At 40.6% G+C, this 25,102-nt stretch overlaps 1 protein-coding gene across 5 annotated transcripts in view; it reads right to left on the reverse strand.

Annotated features, from left to right (window-relative positions):
- RALGAPA2 (Ral GTPase activating protein catalytic subunit alpha 2) overlaps positions 1-25,102 on the reverse strand; it is a 299,150-nt gene that overhangs the window by 185,685 nt on the left and 88,363 nt on the right. For 4 of the 5 annotated variants that reach the window (XM_061587941.1, XM_061587904.1, XM_061587933.1 and 1 more), the window contains 8 exons: positions 20,494-20,661; positions 17,914-18,008; positions 16,326-16,392; positions 15,796-15,972; positions 11,123-11,179; positions 7,757-7,950; positions 6,998-7,096; positions 2,992-3,147 (listed from right to left, as the gene is read on the reverse strand). In XM_061587941.1, the coding sequence (XP_061443925.1) occupies positions 2,992-3,147; positions 6,998-7,096; positions 7,757-7,950; positions 11,123-11,179; positions 15,796-15,972; positions 16,326-16,392; positions 17,914-18,008; positions 20,494-20,661 (1,013 nt within the window). The remainder of the gene's footprint in view (positions 1-2,991; positions 3,148-6,997; positions 7,097-7,756; positions 7,951-11,122; positions 11,180-15,795; positions 15,973-16,325; positions 16,393-17,913; positions 18,009-20,493; positions 20,662-25,102) is intronic. The other variant, XM_061587913.1, reaches the window with a different exon arrangement.

The raw sequence follows: 25,102 nt of genomic DNA on the forward strand, positions 1-25,102 counted from the left end.
CTTTGGAGGGAAGGGCTGGATATAAATTTAATAAATAATAAATATAAAAAATAAAATCAGTAAAAACTAGCATAAAAACATCATTAATAACTTCAAACATCAATAAATACAGATTGGTTAAAATATTAGTTAATTACAACTAAATATACAACTGGGTATCTGGGAAAACCCTTGAGCATACAAAACCACCATCTCAGCTTTTGGCAGCCACATTTACTCTAACATACACTACTCAAACTGGAGGGAACAAGTGGGACCTGCAATATTGTAGCGTAATTCGCACCTCCCAAGGAGAGATCCAGATACCCTGGAACAGGAATCTTGTAGTGCTATTCAGGACTCAGAGAGGGGTAGGTGAATAGGTGGAAAGGAAAAAAATGACACCCAAAGGCTCTCCAGTAAAGAGTTCCGGTTTGCATCAGAAGCAACAATGTGAAAAGATTTAACCCTTCCCTTTCCAAACAGCAATTCCAATGAAAATTGCTCTCCCCTTTACATCGCTTTAAGTAAAAAAACAAGCAAATCCAGATACGGTTTCTAAACATCCATATTTATTTATTTAAAGCATTTCCCCCTGCTTTTCTCCTGAAAAGATTCCCAGACCATCTTACATAAGATCAATAAAACAAGACAGACCCTGTCCACAGGCTTACAATCTAAAAAGAGGCACTGTCTGCTAAACATCTGGTTTCTTTAGACATTTTTCTCCTCCCCTGGGGCAGAAGCAAGAGTTGTCCACAGAAAACAATGGAGAAATCCAAGATTTTAGTCTAGGTAACACATCCCCCCCCCCACCCTCAACACAAACAATACCAACAAAGGCGGGAGTCTTGGAAGCTCATGAGCCCTTGCTGGCCTTTTTTGGGGGTTTTCTACATTTTTCTTCTTTACTACTTATGTGTTCTTAGGTAGTTCACCAAGTATACTAAAACACTCCCATATCTTTTAGTGATTCTGTTTCACTTCCAAACTGATCACCCTCGTTTGTTATTATAACTGAGGCCTGCAACAAAATGTTATAGTGTAGTTTACCTTCTAAAAGGAGTGCTCCTGATCAGGTTATACAGAAGCAGAAAAGGGATTACCACCAAAAGCATCAGGCATAGGAAACCTTTCATCACCGATAAATGTTTTCAAGGTGTCTCACCCAGCTTTAGCTGAGCCTTAGTCTGAAGAGGCAGTCCTCTTGAGGAGGAATTCCATTACTTCCATTTTTAATTTTTTAAATAATCTACAACAAAATGTTATTCTAACATTTTAAAACCATTTCGTAAGTAGTCTGAATAGACTTGCATCTCCTCACTGGTTTCATTAATAGAACATTTAGTTTAGGGGTGGCTATTGTTTGGCCCTCCAGATGTTATTGGACTACAACTCCCATAATCTCATAACCCTAGTCATGCTTGCTGGAGCTGCTGGAAGTTGCAGTTCAGCAACATCTAAATGGCCACAGGTTAACCACCCCAATTTAGATAAACACCAGTGTAAATACATTGGACACATTTATGTTTTTAAAGTCAATAACAAAAAGCAATGGTCTCTTAAAATCCTACCATTACCACCTGGGAAACCTGAAGTCAAGCCTGCCACCAAAAGGTGTAACAGAGATTTTTTTAAAGTCAGTGGCAATATGAAACAACACTGACATTGCTTATTACTTATGGTTTGCACTAGTGAATATTTTTTTTAATCTATTAACTATTGGAATTGGATGGGACTTCTCTTTCTACAGCACTTTTCTACAGTATACCACTAATCTGCCTTTTTCTTGATTTGTTTGATTCTTCCTAATCTTATGTAGAACTCTCAGATCTCCTTTAATCTCATTTTCTTCCTTTGTTGCACTCAGGAGAACCTCTGCTGCTCTTGGCCCCTTTGCTTCTTCATGTCTTACTCTCCTTCTATACCATTGGCAATTCTTAAGCGGAGGTTTCCAGAGCTTGGAAAAGTTACTTTTTTGAACTACAACTCCCATCAGCCCCAGCCAGCATGACCACTGCATTGGGCTGATGGGAGTTGTAGTTCAAAAAAGTAACTTTTCCAAGCTCTGGTCTCTGTCCCAGGGATGTGGTCCACAAGCTTCATTCAAGTGGTCCGTGGCAAGTCCGCATTAAATATTCACATTTTAAAATTTTGATTGCTTCTTTTATTTCTTGTATTTGTATTTTATTGTATTGCAATTTGAATTCTATTGAATGCAAATTGTAATACAGTAAAATACAATATGGGAAATAAAATAAACAATACAAATACAATTAAAAATCATACAGCATTCAAGCACAGCACAGTACAATTGCTACAATAGGCAGAGAAATCTTTAAGCGGTCTACCAAGACCATCAGCAACTTTCAAGTGGTCCATGAGAAAAGAAAGTTTGGGAACCACTGCTCTATATGCCACCTTCAAGACTGTTCCCAAAACCCAACTTTTTTTGCAGCTTTCCTTGAATTTATATATTTTCTTCATGATTAAACCTCTTCTGTCTAACATGTGTATCAAGCCCTAATTTCTTCCTTCACCTCATCTTATCTGATTAAGAAGTCTCCTGGGCAGAAACACTGCCACTTAAAAGTTCTGCACGGCATGTACCTCACACCGGGGACTAAATAAAAGTAAAACAATGGCTGTAATTCAAAACCAAGACCTAGAAGCCATTTTTAATGGAAATATACAAATCAGTCAGTTTTCATTAGCAACCAAAGAGATAATGGCTTGGATCCTGAGTCCCTATTCAACAGCAAGAGTGTCCCATGCGTGACGTCCTGCATGCAGAAGGGAAGCAGAGAACTTTGACAGATTCTCCCTGCAGCACTACCCTCAAAAACAGGAGGGGCAACCTGAAGGGGAAGGGAAGAACTGGTGAATTCCACAAGAGGAATCTTCCCCAGCATTCAAAGCCCTTCTGTGAACCAGCAGAAAACTTAGGATCCAAGCCTTAGAAAGCATGTTAAATTAATGCAGTTTTCAAAACTAGAAATATAATATTTGTACCTGATCTTTACTAGTTAATCCAATATGCATGACAAGATAAAAGTGCACCAGGTAGTCAGGATTTGGCACAAAATCTTGGCGTCTAGCCATCATAGCACATATCAGTTTGTAGGCATGAAGCTTTCCTTCCTTATATTCATCCGATAAGCTTGTAGCCTAAAAGAACATAATTTGGTTTGTGGGTAAGACAGGCTTCCAAATAAGAATTAAAATATAAGGAGCTAAGGCAACTATTCAAGACATCCTCATCAAGATGATACAGAACACTTTTTAGTTATATTTTCAATAACACAGACAGAACCACCTTGTACGTGCTTTAATATTCATGAGAAAGACACAAGGCTGCATGAGACATTTTTCATCCACAAGCAAAATTGCTTTTAATCTAACAAAAGCCTCTGCTAGTGGAAGGTGGGGTGGCGATTTTCACACACTCTCCCTCTCACACCAGCCCCCGAAAAAGTGCTCAAAAGCAGTGGTTAGCCTTTTTTGGGTCACGGACCCCTTTGAGAATCTGATGAAAGCTATGGACCCCCATAAATAAATAAATACTGTTTATTTTAGTCCACTGAAGTTTTTTGTGCTTTTTTGCACCTGGTTCATGGATGCTCTGAAGCCCAACCATGGACACAACCCCTGCTCTAAAGGATTGGTGAAGCCTCTGGAACAGCATAGGAGTGGGGGGCTCCAGTAGGTAGAGGGAATGAGCAACACTTGCCTCCCCATTTCCTTCCATGGAAGCCTCTACTGGATCAAATAATTTTCCATGAAGAGAACCACACCACTGGCTATAATCCATCATTTGCCTTGATAACAGATCGTTGGTCTTGCCTAAAAGGTGGTTTTCCCAGGTATCATGTCATCATGTGGCTTATAGTGTCATCTAGCATCCAAAGGTAAGAATGCACAGGAGTCAAGACCCAGGCTGCTCCTCCTGGTCCCACTCCAGTTCATTCTAGACAAGGCTGAAGTGAGACATCTGGATGGCAGTCATAAACAGAACAGGCAGAGTAACAAAGAAAAGGAGCAGCTGCAGCCAGAACACATACACAAAGGTCTTGTCTCATTAACATGTTATAACATATTGAAATTGAAGTAACCTTACCACTAAAAACGTATATGAGAACATGATACAGTGTAATTTAGCCAGGCAGCCTCCATCAGGGAGGGCCGAGCTGACATGATACCTGGGAAAACAACCTTTCAGGCAAGACCAATGGTCCGTTTTCCCCAGGTAGCACATGGGATGTAACAAAGGTAGCACGTGGGATGCACCTAGCAGGAAGGGACTACCTGCTGCCTAAACCTGTGAAACAATCTGTTGTAGAACATGCCTCTTGAAAGAAGAGTCAGCAAAGGCATAGCAGTCTATCTTATATGCCTGATGAATGAGTCTGGAGTAGACTATACCGCCACCCTGCAAATATCTGCAAGAGGTGCATTTGTTGCAAATGCAGCTGTGGTAGCTGCAGATCTGGTAGAATGTGCTTGATAATGCGAGGCACTGGAAACTTGAGTAACTTGTAGGCCAGGACAATGCAGGCACGCAACCAACAAGATAAGATGGATTTTGCCACTTTCTTCCCCAGAGTTCTAGGGTGAAATAATACAAATAAGGATTCAGTATGTCTTGGGTACGGCAAAGGTAAATATTGAGGGTTCTGCGGATGTCTAGAGAGTGCGAGGCTTTCTCAAGCGGGTGAACAGGATTAGGCCAAAAGGATGGGAGTACAATGTCCTGGTTACAGTGAAACCCAGAGCTTACTCTGGGATGGAAAGATGGGTGCAGATGTAAAACCACGAAGTCCTTATGAAAAACACAGAGATGGCAGCCCAAAAACAGTGCTCACAACTCTGACACCTGTCTAGCTGCAATGATGGTCACTAGAAAAAAGACTTTGAAAGAAAGCACCTGCAGGGGCACAGTCCTGAGGGGCTCAGATGGAGGGTGTTGCAGTGCTTGCAGCACCTTCTGCAAACTCCAGGATGGAAAACGATGACATACTGCCAGAGCAACCAAAGCAGCTCCCTTAAAAAAATGTTTAACCAGAGGATGAAAACCTGTGGGGATACTCGACAAATTAACAAAACTGAAGAGACAGAAGAAACTTAGCAGTGAAAGGTGTTGGGCTTCAGTCCCATCTTCAAACCTTTGTGAAGGAACAATAAGACCTATCGGAGTGTGGCTTTAGAAGGTTGCAGACCATAGGAGGCACACCAGCTGGAAAATGCCGACCATGTACTTTGGTAAATTCTATTTGCTGACAGCTGTCTAGAAGCCAGAAAAGTATCAACAGCTTCCAGTGATAAACCAGAGAGGATCAACTGTGCCCGGAGAAAGGAAGAGCAGGAAAATGTGGGAAGGTACAAACAAAATTGTGGGCGGGAAGGCTAGAGGGGGCCAGGGCCAACTAAAATAGCAGCCAGGCAAAAAGAGCAGGCAATAGTGAAGCTCCTGCCACTGCTTACCAAATAAACGTATGCCCCATGCAATGAGGAAATGGCTGGCAAGCGCTAGGAAGCACTGCCACCCAAGCAACTGACTGCAGCCGCAGCCGCGAGCTCCGGTAAGGCCCTCAGCCAAGACCCTCAGCCAAGCGCTGTCTCCCCAGTGGCCTACCAGTCACAGCTGCAAGTTCCGGTATGAGCCATAAGCCTGTGGGGAGGCTAGTCTCAAGGACCACTGGAGCCGCAGCTACGAGCCCCACAAGGTAGGACTCCCTGTGTTAGGGAAGTGAGGAGGGCAAAAACTGAAGCTGCAGGTCTGCAGCTGCAAGCCCCATGATGGATGTGGAGAGGAGGAGGGAAGGACAAAAAATGAAGCTGTGGGGTTGCAACGCGAGCCCCGTGATGGAGGTGGAGAGATCTGACCAAAAACTGAAGCTGCAGGGCCGCAGCCGCGAGCCCCATGATGGAAGAGATCTGGGAATTAGCTGCTGGTGCTAGTGTCAGCAGGACCCTGTGGATCAGAAGTCTTCACACCACACACTCTCCTCACAAAGCTAACACATAGACAAAAACTCACTATGCTTAGACAAGAAAAACAGCCTTGGACAAAGGCAAGAATGAGTTGGAATGGGACCAGAAGGAGCAGCCTAGGTCTCAACTCATGTGTATTCTTGCCTTCAGACACTAGATGGCACTATAACCTACGTGATGGCATGCTAAATGTAAATGTACTGCCTTCAAGTCGATTCTGATAGGGTTTTCATGAAGTTGAGAGGCAGTGACTGGCCCAAGGACACCCAGTACGCTTCATGGCTATGTGGGGATTCAAACCCAGGTCTCCCAGGTAGTAGTCCAGCACCTTAACCACTACACCACGCTACCTGGGGAAAATTAACATTTTACATAATAAATAAAATGCAGCAAACTTGAAAAGGAAACTTTATTTTTTTTTATTAAACCTTAAGTGCAAATATTCTTATTCACAACACAATTAACCAATTAATCTGCAATAAGACGCATCATATACAGGCTGTAAAGAATTAGCTAAATTATTGTCAATACTGACTCAGCTGTGGTTACAGGACTGCAGGCACCATTTAGATATGGCACAAGGGAGCAGTCTGCTCCGTAGCATGAATGGACAAAGATATAGGCACTCCTGAAGTCTACATGACAATCCTTAATACAGAGCAATGGGCTACATGCAGCCTACTCCCACTTAAATGGCAGCCCTCCTGGACTTGTTATTCTTAGTTCAAAATCCAAAGTCAAGAATACAAAAGAGAACGTTTCAATATAAATCCAGAAACAAAGACATTTGAAAGGCTTAACGTGTTGACTTTTTAGGTTTGTACAGTCAGTATGGCTACATGTACAGTAAAGGTAGCTACAAAATTAACATAGTAGGATATTCTTTCCTCTATGTTAAAAAGCTGCAAAGGAGTTTAGAAGTGTGGAACTGAAGGCAAACGAAGCAGAATACAAATGATCAAAACCATGGTGCATTAAATGCTTCTGCAAACTGTACGAGTATTCTGTAAAACTTTTAAAAACTTACCTTGAACAACCATGATGCAAATATTCTGAGTGGTGGAATCAAAATAGGAGGAGAGGGAGTGGATTGGTTATCCAGACTGACAGCAAGATTGTCTCTTATCTAAATAAAAAAAATTAGTAAGACATACAAAATCTTGAAGTGCTAAACTGAATAGCCTTTTCCCTCCTAACCTCTTAAAATATAAGGTACTGTATAGGATCTCAATCTTTCTTTTCTGACGGTTTTGGAATATCCCAAACTCAAGAAGGCTCTTGGTTAGAGGGAAAAGAGCACAAGAGCTGGGATACTCCACGCTAGACTACACTCTTCCCGTAGGATACCAATGCAAAACCAGTAAATATTCTTTACCCACTGCTGACCTTTTCTCAGCATTGTTCTGTGATGGAGGAGGTCCTGGAACTGAAAGGGCAGCTGTAATTATTGTCATTTCCTCCTCAACAAGTTGCAATAGGTTATCAGGTTGCCTTGTGGGCTTCCCACAGGTACCTGGGTGGCCCCTAACAGAACAGGATGTTGGACTAGATGGGCCTTTGGTTTGATCCAGTAGGGTTCCTCTTATATTCTTACCACCCAGAGATATACAGCGTAGATGTCCTGGGTTATATAGTGCATTTGGGTCAACAGTTTGTTTATTTCAGTTTCTCAGTGGTACACAATTTGTTACTGTAGTCCTACTACAGTTTCTTGCTCTATTTATTTTGGACCTAACATTATTCTACTAACTCTGTATTAGACAAACTCTATAGTAGCAAACCTTACCTTTGCCAATTTGTACCATAGTTCAAAGAGATGTTCAAAAATTCTGGCATGTATTTTGGGAGACTTGATATTGTTCACATCTCCAAGAATTCCCAATATTCTTCGCCATAATACAGCAGCAGAGTCAGGATGCCAGCCTATAAGATTCCCACCAGCAATAATACTGCAATCATCAGCAAGAAACTCGCTGCTGTCTAGAAGGGAAAATTATTTGTTATTAATTATGAACAAAATACCCAAGGGTGTCCAAAGAGATGACTTTCATATTACAGCAGCAGGATGAGCTGTTTAATGCATCTCAGTGTGCTGTCTGAATAAAATCATCCCACCTCCTACACAGGGCCCTTGTCATTGCAGGTCAGGCACTGCTTCACTCCTCCCCAGGTCCTGTTGCTACCAGGAACATGGGGGCAGACATCTTTCTCTCTGTTCAATTCCCCAAGAAGAGACTGAAGATTAGCTTCCTGAGAGCATTTTAAAACTGCTGGAGGAGATATTAACTTCTTTCATGGTTATGGGAAAATGGGACACAATGTTGGGAATCACAGGCACTTCTGGCAGGAAGGGTTTTTTTTGAGTGGGAGAGTAAATACTCCACATAAGTAAAATATGCATATGTAACTAGCATCAGAAAACAGGTCTACATTTTCAGTAGATATAGTGACTGAGTAGTGGTGAGACCTGAGTAGACCTGACTTCTGAGAAATTTTCATTCCAGGTCTACCCCCCTCTGTTGGTTCTCAGCAAAGAGACCTGCAATCCATCTACAGGTGGACTTGGCACCCTGGCATCTTTCTACCCCCTGCTGAAACCCCTGGTTCTTCCCTGGCTCCCTTCACCTCCTCTAGCCATTAACTATTTACTCTGCTGCTACAAACAACTTCACAGCCTCCTCCCTACAGCATTTTCCTAAAAATCTCTCCATAGCAGCAGGGTAACAATACTGGGCTACACTTCAGGGTTTTCATAAAATCATAGAATGGAATCATAGACTTGGAAGGGGCCTATAAGGCCATCAAGTCCAACCCCCTGCTCAATGCAGGAATCCAAAATCAAAGCATACCTGACAGGTGGCTGTCCAGCTGCCTCTTGAATGCATTCAGTGTTAGAGAGCTCACCACATCCCCAGGTCATTGGTTCCATTGTCATACTGCTCTAACAGGAAGTTTTTCCTGATGTTCAGTTGAAATCTGGTTTCCTGCAACTTGAGCCCATTATTCTGTGTCCTGCACTCTCAGATGATCAAGAAAAGATCCTGGCCCTCCTCTGTGTGGCAACTCTTCATGTACTTGAAGAGTGCTATCATATCTCCCCTCAGTCTTCTCTTCTCAAGGCTAAACATGCCCAGTTCCTTCACCCTCTCCTCATAGGGCTTTGTTTCCAGTCCCCTGATCATCCTTGTTGCCCTCCTCTGAATCTGTTCCAGTTTGTCTGCATTTGTCTTCCTTTAAGAAGGAAGTGTGGTGTCCAGAACTGGACACAGTACTCAAGATAAGGTCTAACCAGTGCCGAATAGAGGGGAACCAATACTTTATGCAATTTGGAAACTATATTTCTGTTAATGCAGTCTAAAAGAGCAGTTTCCTTTTTTGCAGCCACATTGCACTGTTGGCTCATGTTCAGCTTGTAATCAACAACAATCCCAAGATCCTTCTCGCATGTAGCATTGCTGCACCAAGTACCCCCTTCTTATAAGTGTGCATTTGGTTTCTTTTTCCTAGATGTAGAACTTTGCACTTAAAGGTAAAGGTAAAGGTGTCCCTGCACTTATAGTGCGAGTCGTTTCCGACTCTTAGGGTGACGTCTTGTGACGTTTACTAGGCAGGCCGTATATATGGGGTGGGATTGCCAATTCCTTCCCCGGCCTTTCTTTACCCCCCAGCATATGCCGGGTACTCATTTCACCAACCACGGATGGATGGAAGGCTGAGTGGACCTCGACCCCTTTTACCAGAGATTCGACTTCCTCCTTCCATTGGAATTGAACTCCGGCCGTGAGCAGAGCTTCGGCTGCGTTACCGCCGCTTACCACTCTGCGCCACCGAGGGTCTACTTTGCACTTATCCTTGTCAAATTTCATTGTGTTGTTTTCAGCACAACGCTCCAGCCTATCAAGACCACTTTGAATTTTGTTTTTGTCTTCCAAGGTATTAGCTATCCCTCCCAATTTTGTATCACCTGTAAATTTGATAAGCATTCCCTGCACCTCCTCATCCAAGTCATTAATGAAAGTGTTGAAGAAATGTTGAAAATGTTCATACACCACCAACCCTCTCCCTTCAGCAAATCCGTATTCACAGGGCTCACGCCAGGCATGACTGGGCCCTTGGGCACCAGCCTGTCCCAGGCCCACAGCGCCCACCTGCATGTGCCACCTACTTCTCCCACTGTGGTAAATGCTGTGCTGCACATGCCTGCCTGGCATCAACCAAGATGGCAGGAGGGGCACCAGCCCCTTAGGGAAACAGCTGCCATCTTGGTTGATGGAAGGCATACATGCAGTGTGGCCAGCATTTACCAAAACAGGAGAGGTAGGTGGGGCATGCAGATGGGTGTTGTGAGCATGCGCTGTTGTAGGGGGGTGCCTGAGAGCTCCCTCTCTGAGATCCGTGGCAGGGTTGGGAGCCGACAGTGCCACAGATCATGGAAGGGACCGCTACCCACACTAAAGAAGGGCCCTTCAGGGTATTCCAATTAGGGATGTGCTCAAATTTTGCAAAATTCAAATTTGACCCTGGATTTCCTATTTGCTCTTTTTCTGTCCTTAAGGATCAGGTTTTTTTCCTATTGTTTTTCCATGGCTGATGCAGATTTTTTTTAAAAAAATTATATTAATATTTCCTCATAATATAGATATTAATACTGGTATTTCCCTCAAAATACTGATATATTGTGGAAAATATCAATATTTTAAAAAATCTATGAAAAATGATATTTTTAAAAAATATCGATATTAATATCAATATTTTTGTGGAAAAACACTGAACTGGTATTTATCACAAACAGTGAACATTGATCCCTTATGAAGTGGTACCAGAAGAAAGTTGGATGGAAAAAAAATTGAACAAGCATCGAAATGCAGATCCCACCCCTAATTAAAACACTGGATTATTTTGTAAGGCTGGCATAATCCACACTCTCAGCCACAGTCCTGACCCTTGCAATATGGTATAGTAATGATGGATTTTATCTGCACTGAATTAATCTTTAAATGATTGCAAACCCTGAAGAAAATCACAATTTTGGATAAAATAAGGCCTGATAGAAAGATCATAAACTCTTATTTTTGCTGTTACATTTTCTGTTTAATGGGTAGACACAATACTCCCCTCCCTCCAATCACAGTTGCACTACAGTCCTAAATACCTGAATTGTTTTCTATGGAGCTGCTTCTCCACCAGGGAAGACCAACCAAAAAAAGGCCTAAAAAACAAATCAAGAGTCTATATAATGGGCATTTCACTCTAGCCTTCTCTTTGTCTAATTGACTAGATCTGATTTCTTAAATGTCAGTCATTGCTATGACTTCACTCATTGGCTAAAAACACAGAAATATGGGAGCATATGGGAGAAATATGGGTTTGCTTCTCATAAACTACCACCACTACTCTCTTGAATGCCTTGCTGAAAAAGGGAATGTTAGCCACAGGTCTGTAGTTAACATCTTCTGGGTGTAGTCTAGGTTAGCTTTTTTCAGGAGTGGTTGAAGTATTGTCTCATTTAAAGAGGCTGGGACCACTCCCTATCTCAAAGAGGCATGGACAACTCCTTTGATCCAGTAGCTATCTCCTCCCTGCTAGATTTAATAAACTATCACGGACAAAGACCAAGCACACACGTGGTTGGTCAGATTTGATCAAGCATCTTGGTCACATCTTCATGTTTCAATAATTGAAATTTATCCAACAAAACTAGACCAGGCAGTGCTCTGGACCTTCACTAATGACAATGCATTAACTGCAGTATCAACTGTAAGCAACTTTATTTTCCCACAAAGGTGTCTCAGTATGCTACCAAGGGTTCTACCAAATCCCCTTTCAGGCCAGATTGCAAAAGTTCCTGCACCACTTGACAAAGCTCCACTGGGTGATAGGACAGGTGCTGAAAAAAAAGTTTCTTTGCCTTCACCACTTTCACCAAGTAGGTTGATAATGGGCTCTTACTTATCTCACTAATGAAGTTCAGCATGAGTTTTCCTTCACCTGCATTCCAGCCGTCTTTTCCCCTTTTCATAGCCCTCAGCTCAAATGTGTATCAAGCAGCATGTTAAAGACTGTTTCAATTTGTACCAACAGATAACCTCAGTTAAATTTTCTGTTAGTAAATGTGTAGTAAAAATGTTCCATCAGTTGAATTAATCAAGTTTCCCCATTAAGCAAAATTTCCTTCTGAACATCCAGCAGTGTCAATGAAATCAATATTTAAAGGTTTGGCCCAGACAACCTTCTCCTTTTCAATTTTAACATATAATAATGATTAGCACATGACCTATTAAATATGTCATGTTCACTCAAAAGTGAAGTGATTAATATATGATTTGTTCTCAAAATGTATATATCTCTTTAGGGGCACATTTTCACTGTAACATGAACATTTACATCTTAGAAGCTTGTCACAAATTTGTTTAATGTTATTTCAGAACAAATGAGAAGCCACAAAGATAAAAAAGGGTAATAAATTTCATCACAGCTACAAACAAGTTACTTACTAAAACAAGACACAGGAAAACCTGAAGATTATGAACAGTTTTTTTTCTATTCCGGCTCTCCTTTGTTAAATAATTTATCAGAGGCTTGCTTATTTATTTAAAACAATTTTTTACCTGGCGACTTCCACAGCAACTTACAAAAACTAGTCATAAGTCCCTGCCTTTCAGCTTGCAATCTAAGTCATGAAATTAGTGGGCATTCAGCACCCTCTAGTGCTACAGAAGCAACATATCCCAAATAGTTATGATACCAATATTATGGCTCAGACAATAATGGTCGAGAATTGCCTTAATCTCCCTAGCACACCAAACATCCGAAAGCCTGTTCTATAGGGAAGAATATGAGTATCCTGAACAGCTGCTTGGCTCAAGAATGAATGTAAATAAGTATGAAATTATATTGTTCTCAGACAGAAGCAGCCTTCCTTATATTAGGGAGGGAAGTTTAAGACAATATCCTCACATATTCAAAAATCACATGAGGGGATTGCAGGGAACCCTCATCCTACTACCACATGGGGTAGCCTCACACACTCACCTGCATATTTGGTGCACATGACAAAAAGCTGTGCTGTGCATGGGTCCATAGAACTTCTTCATGAAAGGGGGGCACTAAGCCAAATCAGCAACCCCCTTGCATGAAGGAATATGTACACACATCAGTACAAACATAGTGCTCCTTCTCGCATGAACTGAATGTGTGAGCGGCATGGGCACTAGGTGTGTTGGTGGTGGGGTACAGAGGTAGCCTGCAGGGCCCTGTGACCCTTTACATGTAAAGGTATGAAGAGGTCCTTCTGAAGCCCACTAGGATGATTAACTTCTTAATGCTGTTTATCAGTCAAACTTTAGAAACCACTTTACACAAAGTACCTGCTGGGGAAATGATACACTTATTAAAATTCCACATGGAAGATTGCTGAGCAGTAGCCCTGCACCCTATTACACATCTCTTTGGGAACTTGCTTCAAAAAGAACATGGTTTTGATACATGTGATTTCTTCCTTGCTGTGTGTGCACACACACAGCTTCTTTAATTGCTGACTCTGCCACATGAGATGTAAACTCTTAGGGGGATCAACAGGTAGGAGAATTAACATGACAACAGATTTGTGCCTCTGCAGTTCTTACATCACAACAAATTCACATCCAATTTGCATGGTGGGAAGTAAAAATACAGTGGCGTGAAAGAGGTTTTGCCCCCTGTCTGATTTTCTGCTTGGTTGCATATTTTTGCAACTGAATGTTATCAGATCTTGAACCAAATGCTTCCTGTAGTTCTTGATCAGTCTCTCACAGCACTGTGGTGGAATTTTGGCCCACTCCTCCATGCAGAACTGCTTTAACTCAGTGACATTTGTGGGGTTTCAACCACGTACTACTCCTTTCAGGTCCTGCCACAACATCTTAATGGGGTTTAGGTCTGGACTTTGACTACGCCATTCCAAAACTTTAAATTTCTTGTTTTTCAACCATTCTGATGTAGACTTGCTTGTGTGTTTCGGATTATTGTCTTGCTGCGTGACCCAGCTGCGCTTCAGCTTAAGCTGATGGACGGATGGCCTGACATTTTCCTGTAGAATTCTCTGATACAAAGCAGAACTCGTGGTTCCTTCAACAATGGCAAGTTGTCCAGGTCCTGATGCAGCAAAGCATCCCCAAACCATGACACTGCCACCATCATGCTTGACCGTTGGTATGAGGCTCTTCATGTGGAATGTAGTGTTTGGTTTTCACCAGACATTGTGGGCCCATGTCTCCCAAAAAGTTCCATCTTTGACTTATCTGCCCACAGAACATTAGTCCAGAACTCTTGAGGGTCATCCAGGTGCTTTCCATGTTCTTCTTAGTGAGCAGTGGTTTCCGACTTGCTACTCTGCCATGAATCCCATGTTTGCAGTGTCTTTCTGATGGTGGAGTCATGAACACTGACCTTAGCTGAGGCGAAAGAGGCCTGCAGGTCCCTGGATGTTGTTCTAGGGTGTTTCATTTAGCTGAGGCAAGAGAGCTCTGCAGATCCCTGGATGTTGTTCTAGGGTCTTTCGTGACTTCCTGGATGATTTTATGCCTTGTTCTTGGTGGGATTTTGGCAGGACGGACACCCTGGGAAGATTCACTGCTGTCCCAAACCTTCTCCATTTGGTCAATATGGCTCTGACTGTGGTTCGGTGGAGCCCCAGAGCCTTAGAAATGGCTTTGTAACCCTTTCCGGACTGATATGAATCAATAACTGCTCTCCGGGGGTGTTCGGGAATTTTTTTGGATTGTGGCATGATGTGTCTTTGGAACCGTGTGTGCTGGCAACTTCAGTCTGATAGCAAGGGTCAAAGTTAGTCAGATTTATGCTGGGCAGGGCTGGCCCAATCAGGCCTGATTGTTTACCAAGGTATTCAAACGTCTGGCCCTAATAATCCCTTATATTGGGTTGAGTTAACTAGGGGGGCAATTAGTTTTCACACAGGGGCACTGGGTGTTGCTTAACTTCCTTTTATAAATAAATGAAATAAGCATCAAAGTTTTGTGTTGTTGGTTTACTCAGGTTCCTTTTTCTCTCATATTAGGTTTTGGTTCAAGATCTGATAACATTCAGTGCCAAAAATATGCAACCACACAATCAGACAGGGGGCAAATACTTTTTCATGGCAGTGTATATGATCTTAACATTTCCTATATTAAAAAGATATGGAAAATTAATGTGAGAATTGGCTCTCTGACATTTTGAGAAGGTGACAAAAAGATCCAGATAGTGCTTCAAAACCAACAGACCTCCTATCAGAAGCTAAAAGGACCCAGAACAGCAGTTTTGTTTTGAAAGCAGAATGAGCTCTTTAAGGTGAATGCTTGCTCAGTCTTCATTGCCTTTGACAGCAATGAAGCTGACAGTTTAGCTAGTCAGTGATCAAGAGGCACGTTACCAAATTCTTCCAAGCTATATAGAAGTGGATTGGACTGTGAAAGACCAACCCAAATTGTGTTTGCATTTTGACAGATTTGTAGGGCAGTACAATATCTCAGAGAGGAGGTCGGGTCTCCTGCTCCCCTGGTGCATTCACTATAGCTGCCCAATTTCCCTGCTTTTTAAAGTTTGATAGAAATATTTGTTGGCTATAGACAAGTTCTTAAACTGCAAGGCTTTTTTTGTCTATTAGTGAATTAAGATTTATAGCTTATCTTCAGGCAACACAAATTCCTGCCTTCTAAAACTGTACATTTATGAAGTCTAATTCATTATCAACTCTTGTATAACCAAAACAGGAGCACATCTTTGTGACGCTTGTGAGTGTTATATAAACCACACACACACACAGCATATTTCTTTGAACATACATACCTGTTAAATTTGTGGCACCTGAAGGACTCAGGTGCAACCAGTGGTGTGCATTAGGATCAGCACAAATATCAGCTGGGATGTTGACATCATTACTTTCTTCACATGCTTGCCAGGGAGCTAAAGTGATATCTACTTCATTATTGTATCTAATGGAGGTGTCGCTGCTAACACTTTCAGCTGCATAACCAAAAGTTAAATAAGTAAAATAGTCTGCTGAAAGATTTCTTCAGAACATAAAAAGTGCGTATGCAATAGTGACATTATTATTATATTTGAACTTATATACCATTTTTGTCACAAGTGACTTTGAAGTGGTTTATATACAAATAAATCATATCATTACAATATACAAGTCAAACCACAATTAACATAATTAAATATCAACATTGGTATTAAAACATAAAACCACAATATATCAATACCAACAATATAACTATAAATCAATACTCTAAAACAATCTAAGACACCAATGTATTCTTACCACAAATCACTTCCAGAAAGTAATAAATATTTCTTTTATTGAAACTCACTCTTTTCTCTTTCTCTTTGGTTTCCATGTGACTGCCGCACGTCTGCTTCAGTTGGAGAGTTGCCTGGCTGCATGAAAAATTTCAAGAAACAGATGTTCTCACTGCATGGATTACAATTAATTTTATTATTAATTTATCTCAAATTGATGCAGTTAAGTAATTCCAAATAATTGTTCAAAACATTTGCCAGTTATAGACTGAAACACATTATTCGGAGAGCAACATATGAGGTAGCATTAGCGAGTGCTTCTTTGTGTGGGCTTTACCTCAGCCAGGAGATCAGAGTGTATAGTGGGAAAATGCTCTCTTCCAATACTAAAATGAGAATTTTTCTGCCTGAGAAAACAAGACTTTGTGAAGAAGTCTCCAGGCAGACACAGGAAGGTGTGGTGGGGAGAAGAAAGGAAGGCAGACCAGAGCTTGGAAAAGTTACTTTTTTGAACTACAACTCCCATCAGCCCAATCCAGTGGCCAAGCTGGCTGGGGCTGATGGGAGTTGTAGTTCAAAAAAAGTAACTTTTCCAAGCTCTGAGGCAGACAGAATCCTTTTCCAGAAGTCTGTTTAACTGTGGATCCTCTTTTAAAGTATCAGCCTCTTCTTCTCATTGCAAGTGTTTCCCTGCCCGGCCTATACTCTAGGACAATGTTTCCCAAACTGTGGGACCCGAGATGTTGCTGGACGACAGTTCCCATCAGCTCCAGCCACCATGGCTAATGGCAAGGAATGATGGGAACTGTAGTCCAGCAACATCTGGAGTCCCACAGTTTGGGAAACACTGCTCTAGGAAATGCAACACTTGCACTAGTGGAGGTGGGCGTGGATTTGAATTTTTTAGTTATAAACCCCCACAAGGATGCAGTCCTTATATATCTGATGGCCCTTTCACTTATTTGAGTTTTACACCCTTGTTTTACACATTCCACTTTAGTTAACTACTGTTACTACTACTACTGCTACTACTTTTAATTATAGTTTAATATAGCCCAGGAAGAAAATAACCATCCAATTAGTTCTATGTGGAATCTACACCAAATCCCTGTAGTGCACACAGAACAGACCATGACAAACACCCAATAAAATGAACTTTAGGGTAAATAGTACACTTTCTCCTCCCCCCAAATGTTTGATTTCATTCTGGGTATACAAATATCAGTACAGTTTAAATTTTAGCTATGTACAGCAGGCTTCATTCTTCAGTCTCATTCCCTGTCTATCCTGATAGTGCTTCCTACGCAAGAAGCATCATCAGAGTTCAAGGACGCATTCCAGCCAGGCAAAGACACTCAAGGAGGGTGTGAAGCAGGCCTGCTAAGCAGTATGGAGCGAGGGTGTGGCCAGGGAGGGGATGTGGCCTGAGGAAAGTCTCGAGAGTCAGACAGAGTAGCCTCACATTTGGCCCGTGGACCTCAAGTTCCCCAGCCTTGATCTGGCTTGATGAAGACTTCTGGAGCACTCAAAAAGCTTGCACTTTATTTTGTGATATTTTGTTGGCCTAATGAAGATGTTGCCCTAATATGGATTTTGGAATTTTTCTTATGGTCCAACACAGCTACCTTTACTTTTTAATGGATATTAAAATTAACTTACTTCTTGTACTATACTTTCCTTGCTCACGAACACTTTAGTTCCTTGGACAGATTCAGCATCTGAAGTTGAGTTCTGTGAGCTTTCCGTTTTTCTAACTGTGAAATGCAAAGTGAATTAAACAAACAAACAAACACCAAAATGCTTAACTCAAGAAATATTTGGATCAATCAATTAACAAATCAATTTGACATTTTTATCATATACATACATTCTAATTAAGGCATTTTATCAACTATGCACTTATGCTAGCTTATTCTATTTTTGATCCCCATGCACAAGGTGAAGATGTCAGCAGACTCAGGAATCCCAAGGTTTGCTGAAATACAAAAAGAATTTGGGGATGAAAAACTTTGAGCGTGGGGGTAGCTACCAAAACAGCCCAATGAGGGCTGAGCATGTTCATTGGGGTTGGAATGCTGACTGACTACAGGAGAACAAAACAGAAACCTGGACAGGAGGGGGGATGAAATAAAGTGGCTGAAAAAGGAGGAGGGATGAAGACACAAATAAAGTGTAAAAATGGTACAGAGAACCTTATCATTGTCTGCGTGTTTATCATGTCTTGGTTCACACTATTTTTAAAAGGATCCCAGGGATGGAAGACAGAACTGCTCATAGGAATCAATGAAGAAGTGCAAGATGTTAATGTAGCTGGGAATGAGCAGCACTATGTCTATGCACCTGCCATCACACACCCCCAAAAGTAAATGTGGCAGCACACAGGAAAGCTCCTGCTCTTTCACACTCAGTTTTTTGTGTGTTGCATTTAAGGAAAAAAAACCCTACTGATGCAAACATACACAAAAAAAAATATGCATTTCTGGATAAAATATGTTTAGGAATGTCTACAGCAAGATAATATATATATGAATTTAAATATGGGTTTTCATATATTTTTTTTAAAAAATGAGATTGATACAAAAACAGTATAGACTTATGAACACAGCCAATGAAAGTGCCCAATCCATCCCTATAAGGGTGGAAGAAGGACGGGGGAGGGAGAGACCCGAAAACAGTCCAATAAGGGGCAAGCATGCTCAGTGGACACATTTTTGTAAATGACAGAAACAAATGTGGAATACACTTGCCACTGAAAATTGTTTTAATGCCTTAGCTGAGATTAATTAAATTTCACACTGCAAAATCAACATTATCTATATTATTACATTATTAACTACATTAATATTAAAGATTAAATTTTTAGGCTTTAATCCACTACCATTATGCTCCTTTTATGGCTTGAAGCGCTAGTAATCTAATATGATATGACCCCCAAATTTTTAGAACATGGTTGATTAAAGAGATTTTTGAATTGTATGGTAAGCTTTGCTAAAACTTGTAGAGCTTGTACATCAGGTCTGCAGACCATATGCCGCCCACCCCCCAAGACTCCCTATTTGGCCCGCAAGGCTGTTTTGGGGAAGCTATGCCCACCCAACATGTATGTGATACACACATGTCAGGTGTGGGGCAGGTAAGGGCAGGGCTTCAAAGGAACAACCAGAAGCTTAAAGTGGGCTCCTGATAGCTCCTTTGCTAGAACAAGGGGTGCTCCCAAACACCCATCAACTGATAGGCAGTAGGAGCACATCTTGCTCAAGGAAGGGTAAGTAGTTTCCATTCAATGGAAACTGCTTCTCCCTCCCAGCACCCTTACCTCTACAGCAGCAGTGGGGGTAAGGGGAGAAATAAAAATCCTCTGCTTCCTTCCCCCGTTGCTAGGGTAGCAATGGTAGTAGGAGAAATGAAGAGAAGAATGCAGAAAATTCTTTCTCCATTTTGTTCCTTCCCCTGCCACCAGCTGCTGCTGTTGAGGTAAGTGAAAGCTTTTTTTCTCTCACTTCCCAGCAGGTGTGCTGGCTGGGTGTGGGGTGTGTGTGACAAAGGCAAGAAAGAATTATTCCCTTTGTTCCCCTCTTGCTCCTGCAGTATGAAGAGGAGAAAGTCTACCTTTTAAATGGCAGGTTTCTTTCTTAAGATTCCCTCAGTGGCAGCAGGTGCTTGGGAACTGCCCCCCCAGCAAAGGATTTTGACAGATTGATGGGACAACCCATTTTCCATAATGACATCATGTGATTGACAGGTGACCACCCCCCCCTGCCAAATTTGGTTCCCTAACCCCTGTTGTACATTGTAAATTGGGAGTATCCCCATATACAACATAGGTTGTGCAATGTTGTACATGTCTACTCAGACAAGAACTCCTTGGTTCAATGCACATTACTTCCAGTAAAGTGGGCACAGAATTTCAGCCTAAGCATTAATTTTTTATTTTATAAGAATGGACATTTCTAAAACTTTTGGTGAGTCTCACAGCAGTGTAAAGAACTAAAATAAAATTTCATGGTGATATCTACTTTAAATAAACTTACACATTTAACACTGTGCTGAAAAAAAATAGAGTTCTTGACTTTTAAAATGCAATTGTAGGCAATACAACAGGCATAGTGAAAAAACACAGCACTTGGCAATGAAAATACAGCACTTGGCACTGTTTTAGGCACTGCTGCACAAAACATGTCAAAGCAAAACAAGAGAGCTTTTCCACACAGAGGCAGTTGTTTATTACTTCTAAATTACCTTCAAAAACATCAGAATTACACTGGTCTCTAATATCCGAGGTGCTACTGCTTCGAGTTAATTGTTCCTGGTGTAAAAATGAACCATTACATTCTGTTCCTGTCAAATTTTCTGGTTGATGATATTCAGCTCCTGTGCCATTTTCTGACTGTTGATATTCTTCAGCTTCTGTAGATGTTGGGACAAAACTATTTCAATCATATACAAATTACAAATGTCCATGTCTAACATACTAATAAAGGTATGAAACATTCATATCATTAATACATTCGTACCCTCTATCAATTAACAAAGAAAACAAAATAAAATGTTAATTATTGGTTAGCACTGATCTACACTTTTGGTGCCAAACATGGATCTGAGAATCTCAGTCACTACTTCTCTGCTGCACAATAATGGGTATGAGGTATGACTTGAAGGCGAGAAAGGGCACAAGGAAGAATTAGCACACGGATGGTGTTCCTTTCCTTCAAATTGAGCTCCCTCCCACCACCTTACAGTGAAAAACAGTAGCTGTGAAGTTCACAACTCATGTTTTGCTTTATTTCGCTAATAATCAGGGTGTTTTGGATGGGTACATTCCGTTGTAAAATAAATAAATAAATAAACAACCCACTCACTTAAAATCTGCACCTACAATGAAAGTCTGGGAAAGTTTGAATTCTGCAACCTGTTTAAATTATGATATTTAAGCAAATTTGTATACAGTTCTTCAGTTTGCATAACTCTATTACTGCTGGCTGTGGCAGTGGCAAAGAAACATGCAGAACACTGATAAGGCCAGCTCCCTGCTGAAGCTAAGCAGGGTCAGGTCTGGTCAGTACCTGGATGGGAGACTGCTTGGGAACCATATGTAAGCTGCCTTGGGTTTCAATCATGAAAAGAAAGGCGGGGTAGAAATGTAATAAATAAATAAATAAATAGTTTCAGATTTTTTTCAAAATAAATATCTAGGAGCTATTTTGCATTTGCTCTAGTTCAATCACATTAACATTCACTGACATTCTATCAGATATAAGCATGATCAGAGGTGTTAGGAATGTTAATCTCTTTTCCTTTCCTCCTGAACTGCTCATCCCAGTGTTTCAGCTTAGTATAATATCAAGCTATTGGCAGTTATAAGGGCTGCATCCAACATAGCAACCCATCCCAATGATTTCTGCTTGCCCTGATGGGACTCTTACGTAGTGCTACAATGGATACATCCCTTAGTATTGAAGCTCATAGTATGCATCCAGCACTGGACATCAGCATAAGATACAGTAGTACAGATTCCATCAGAAAGATTATGTTTTGGATTCATTACATAGAGATGTTTGGTTCAGAGCACGATTTTATTTGTGAAACCCAGTTTAACTCTGTGTTTTGTCTCATATGTATTTTGAACACAGGGAAAATGTGTATTTCTAAAGAATGAGATTAAAAAATGGTTTGTAGAATGCTTAGCAAATCTCTCAATAGGACCACACACATATCCGAAAGAGTATAGGCTCCTAATGTTACACTTTCTCTTTAGAGGTTTTTGGTATTGTTTAATCATACTGACAGGTATAAAGTATTTTATCTTCTCTTCTTCCTTTGTCATACTCGGTGTGCTAATATCCCTTCCCTCAATTTACGGCAAGTTTGCAATATTTGTGTTCTATTTAACTGGGCGATCAGTTGGATAGCAATAGCAAGTCCTGTTAGGTATAGCTAACATTTTTCTCTTGTGGGTATGTTACTTTATAATTTTGCAAGCTGCATTAATAAAATCTGTAAATGTAATTCCTACTGTCATTCATGTAATGTAATATAGTAGCCTGTGATCACATAATCTTTATCAAACCTATATCAATTAAGGCTATGGGTTACAAAGTAATTTAAACAGCATTTCAGCAATAAAGATGATTTAGGAAGTGCAGAAGATGAAGCAATTCTAACAAATCCAGTAGACCTATTTTTAGAGCTCATGGATAGTCAGCTTAATTTTCGACAGCTAGGCTTCTCACAAAGCAAAGCGTAACAGCCAATACTCAAACACTACACAACTAATAAAAATTAATAGTTGATAGGAATTGAATTATGGCAATGACTATACATGAAAATGGAGGCACACATAAAGAGATCCAATATATATGACAGAATCCATAACCATAGATCTCACATTTATAAAAAGCCCTGTTTTTAGGTTTGCTAATCCTGTGGAGACTGCAGAATTCATTACACACAAGAACTACTCTACACACCAGTTTTCCTTGGGAAATCCACCCACACAGTGAATGTACACCACATCAAGGATGTCACCACATTAAGGGAAGATGGGAGCAAAGAAGTGGCATCAGTCAAAATCCACAGAGTACTAATAGAACTGGAGCAATTGGTATTGTTCAAGAATAGGTGAACCAGGAGGCATTTAGAAAAGGCTATGGGTTTAACAAGGAATCTTGAGGACTTGGAAGCTGTCCTACAGAAATTGGAGCTTTAGGAGATAGATGCTTGCTTTTTGGGTAGAACTTTGATACAACACATTACTGTTTTCATCTACAATACACTACTACAAAAATATCAGTGTTCAGAATGTTGTGTGTATGACACATGGCAACACAAATACAGTATAGTCAGAAAAGAAACAGCTTTAAATATCATACCTGAAAGTGTGTGAGAGTAAGAAGTATAAGAGATACCAGGTAAGAGAGAGCTCACAGTATGAAGAAGAAGAGGTACACTGTTAGTGGCTGGCAAAGCCTCACAAAGATGAGCACAATTGCTGATAGACTGGCTTCGCTTAGCTTCCAGGGAGAAATAAGGTGACAAAAGTCAAGTCAAAACAGTAACAAAATACTTCATTTAGTAGGATATTGCATTTAAAGAAAAAGAGGAAAGCAAGTGAGAAATTTCTTAAATGTGAATTCCCATGCACACATGATAGTATTTTTCTATCTAATCACTAATCTACAAAAGTACACATTGTTCACTGAAGATGCTTAGTAAACTGCCTTTTTTTTAAAAAAGTAGCTATTTCCTGTAGTAGTTCTAGAGCTTGAATTATTCTAGATAATTTTTTTTAAAAGAAGTTCGCTAGTTGTAATAAATGGTTTACTTGCAAGAAATATTCATTAACCTTGTTTCTCCTTGGTGCACTTCATTTAGGTCTGCTACAACTATTAGAAGCATAGCCTTTGCCCACATGCTTGGTTACTCTGGAGCAAATGGGCTATACCATCACCTAGGACTATGCAGATTCTGTAGGAAGATGGCAACAAGTGCATATAACTGTGAGAACAATAAATAAATAAATGAGGGAAGAAGGACAAAGTGGATTCAGTCTTTCATATTAGAACTAAACAAAAAAAGAAATCCTTCTATTTTACATTAATGGTCTGTAACTAAATATTTATCCAGAAGCTCCACTGGTGTAAATAGCATTTATAGCAAAGTAAGCAAATCTAAAATTGAAACCTTAATTAACATTCTCATTTTTGTCCATTTATGTTCAGATTTAATTATATTAACAACTTAAATGCAAGTTCCTTTTTCAAATAAAGAACAGTAATAGGAAAATTTCTTCCTCTGTCTTCTGAAGTAGGGCTTGTGCAGGCAGAAAGATTTGTACTGAGTAGCTGCATGACAAGCAGAAATATAATAGCCAAAATGTTTCCTAGTATGGAGATGCATTGATGGAAAGCATGTCCTCTTGAGTGCTTTGCCTGTCATGCAGTTGGTAGAGGTATAGGACCCCAGCCAGATAAAGGTGGAAATACAACTTGATACAAGTTATGCTAGAGCTTTCTTGAGAAAGAGTTCAAGTAAAACAATCTAGGTGGTTCAGGTGAGCAAGCAAGCAACATACTCAGGGCAGTGAGGCAAGCAAAGCTAGTTGAAAGCAAGATATCCCAGCGATAGCCAACATGGTCTTATCCAAATGTTGTTGGACTACAATTCCCATCAGCCCCAGACAGCATGGTCAATGGTCAGGTGTCAGGACCAGCCCTAGGATAAATAGCTACCTGGGCAAGGAGTGCCTTTGTAGCTAGTTTTGTAGGGCTACCCAGAGATTTATGGGGCCTGGTACAAGTGTGATATCGGGGGCGCTGCTGCTGCCTCCATTAAGCACCCATGCATGTGAGTACAAATTTGGGGGCTACATATGACAATTATTACATATATGGATGACACATGGGAATTCTTGTTTGTAGCTTTTCCTGGTCCTGGGAACAAGCAAGATTATTGATGTGCTACATTTTTACTTCTCCTGAATACCTCCTCCAAATTCCAAACCCCTATGCAATACATCAGAACAATCACAGGTTTTACTTTTAATATTTTTTGTTTTGTAGCAGTTCCTATCTTTTGGTCAACATTCTTTATTTTAGAATATCCATTATTTTTATCTTTAAAAATAATAAAGAAAAGTTATAAATACAAAAGGCATCCAGCTGACCTCTTTATTTTATTATTCCTTATATAGTGCTAAGTGCTCAGTAACCTTGCCTCAAAATAAAACTGTGTTTCACTGATTGTTACTTAGAACAAATGACATCAAAGTGAAAATTAAAAAGAAACATACTTTAAAGCTAATTGAAGGAAGGTCATTTTTGTAATTAGTACCCAAACACCCTGTAGAACC

The sequence above is a fragment of the Rhineura floridana genome, chromosome 1 (assembly GCF_030035675.1).
Source record: "Rhineura floridana isolate rRhiFlo1 chromosome 1, rRhiFlo1.hap2, whole genome shotgun sequence".
NCBI classification, from domain to species: Eukaryota; Metazoa; Chordata; class Lepidosauria; order Squamata; family Rhineuridae; genus Rhineura; species Rhineura floridana.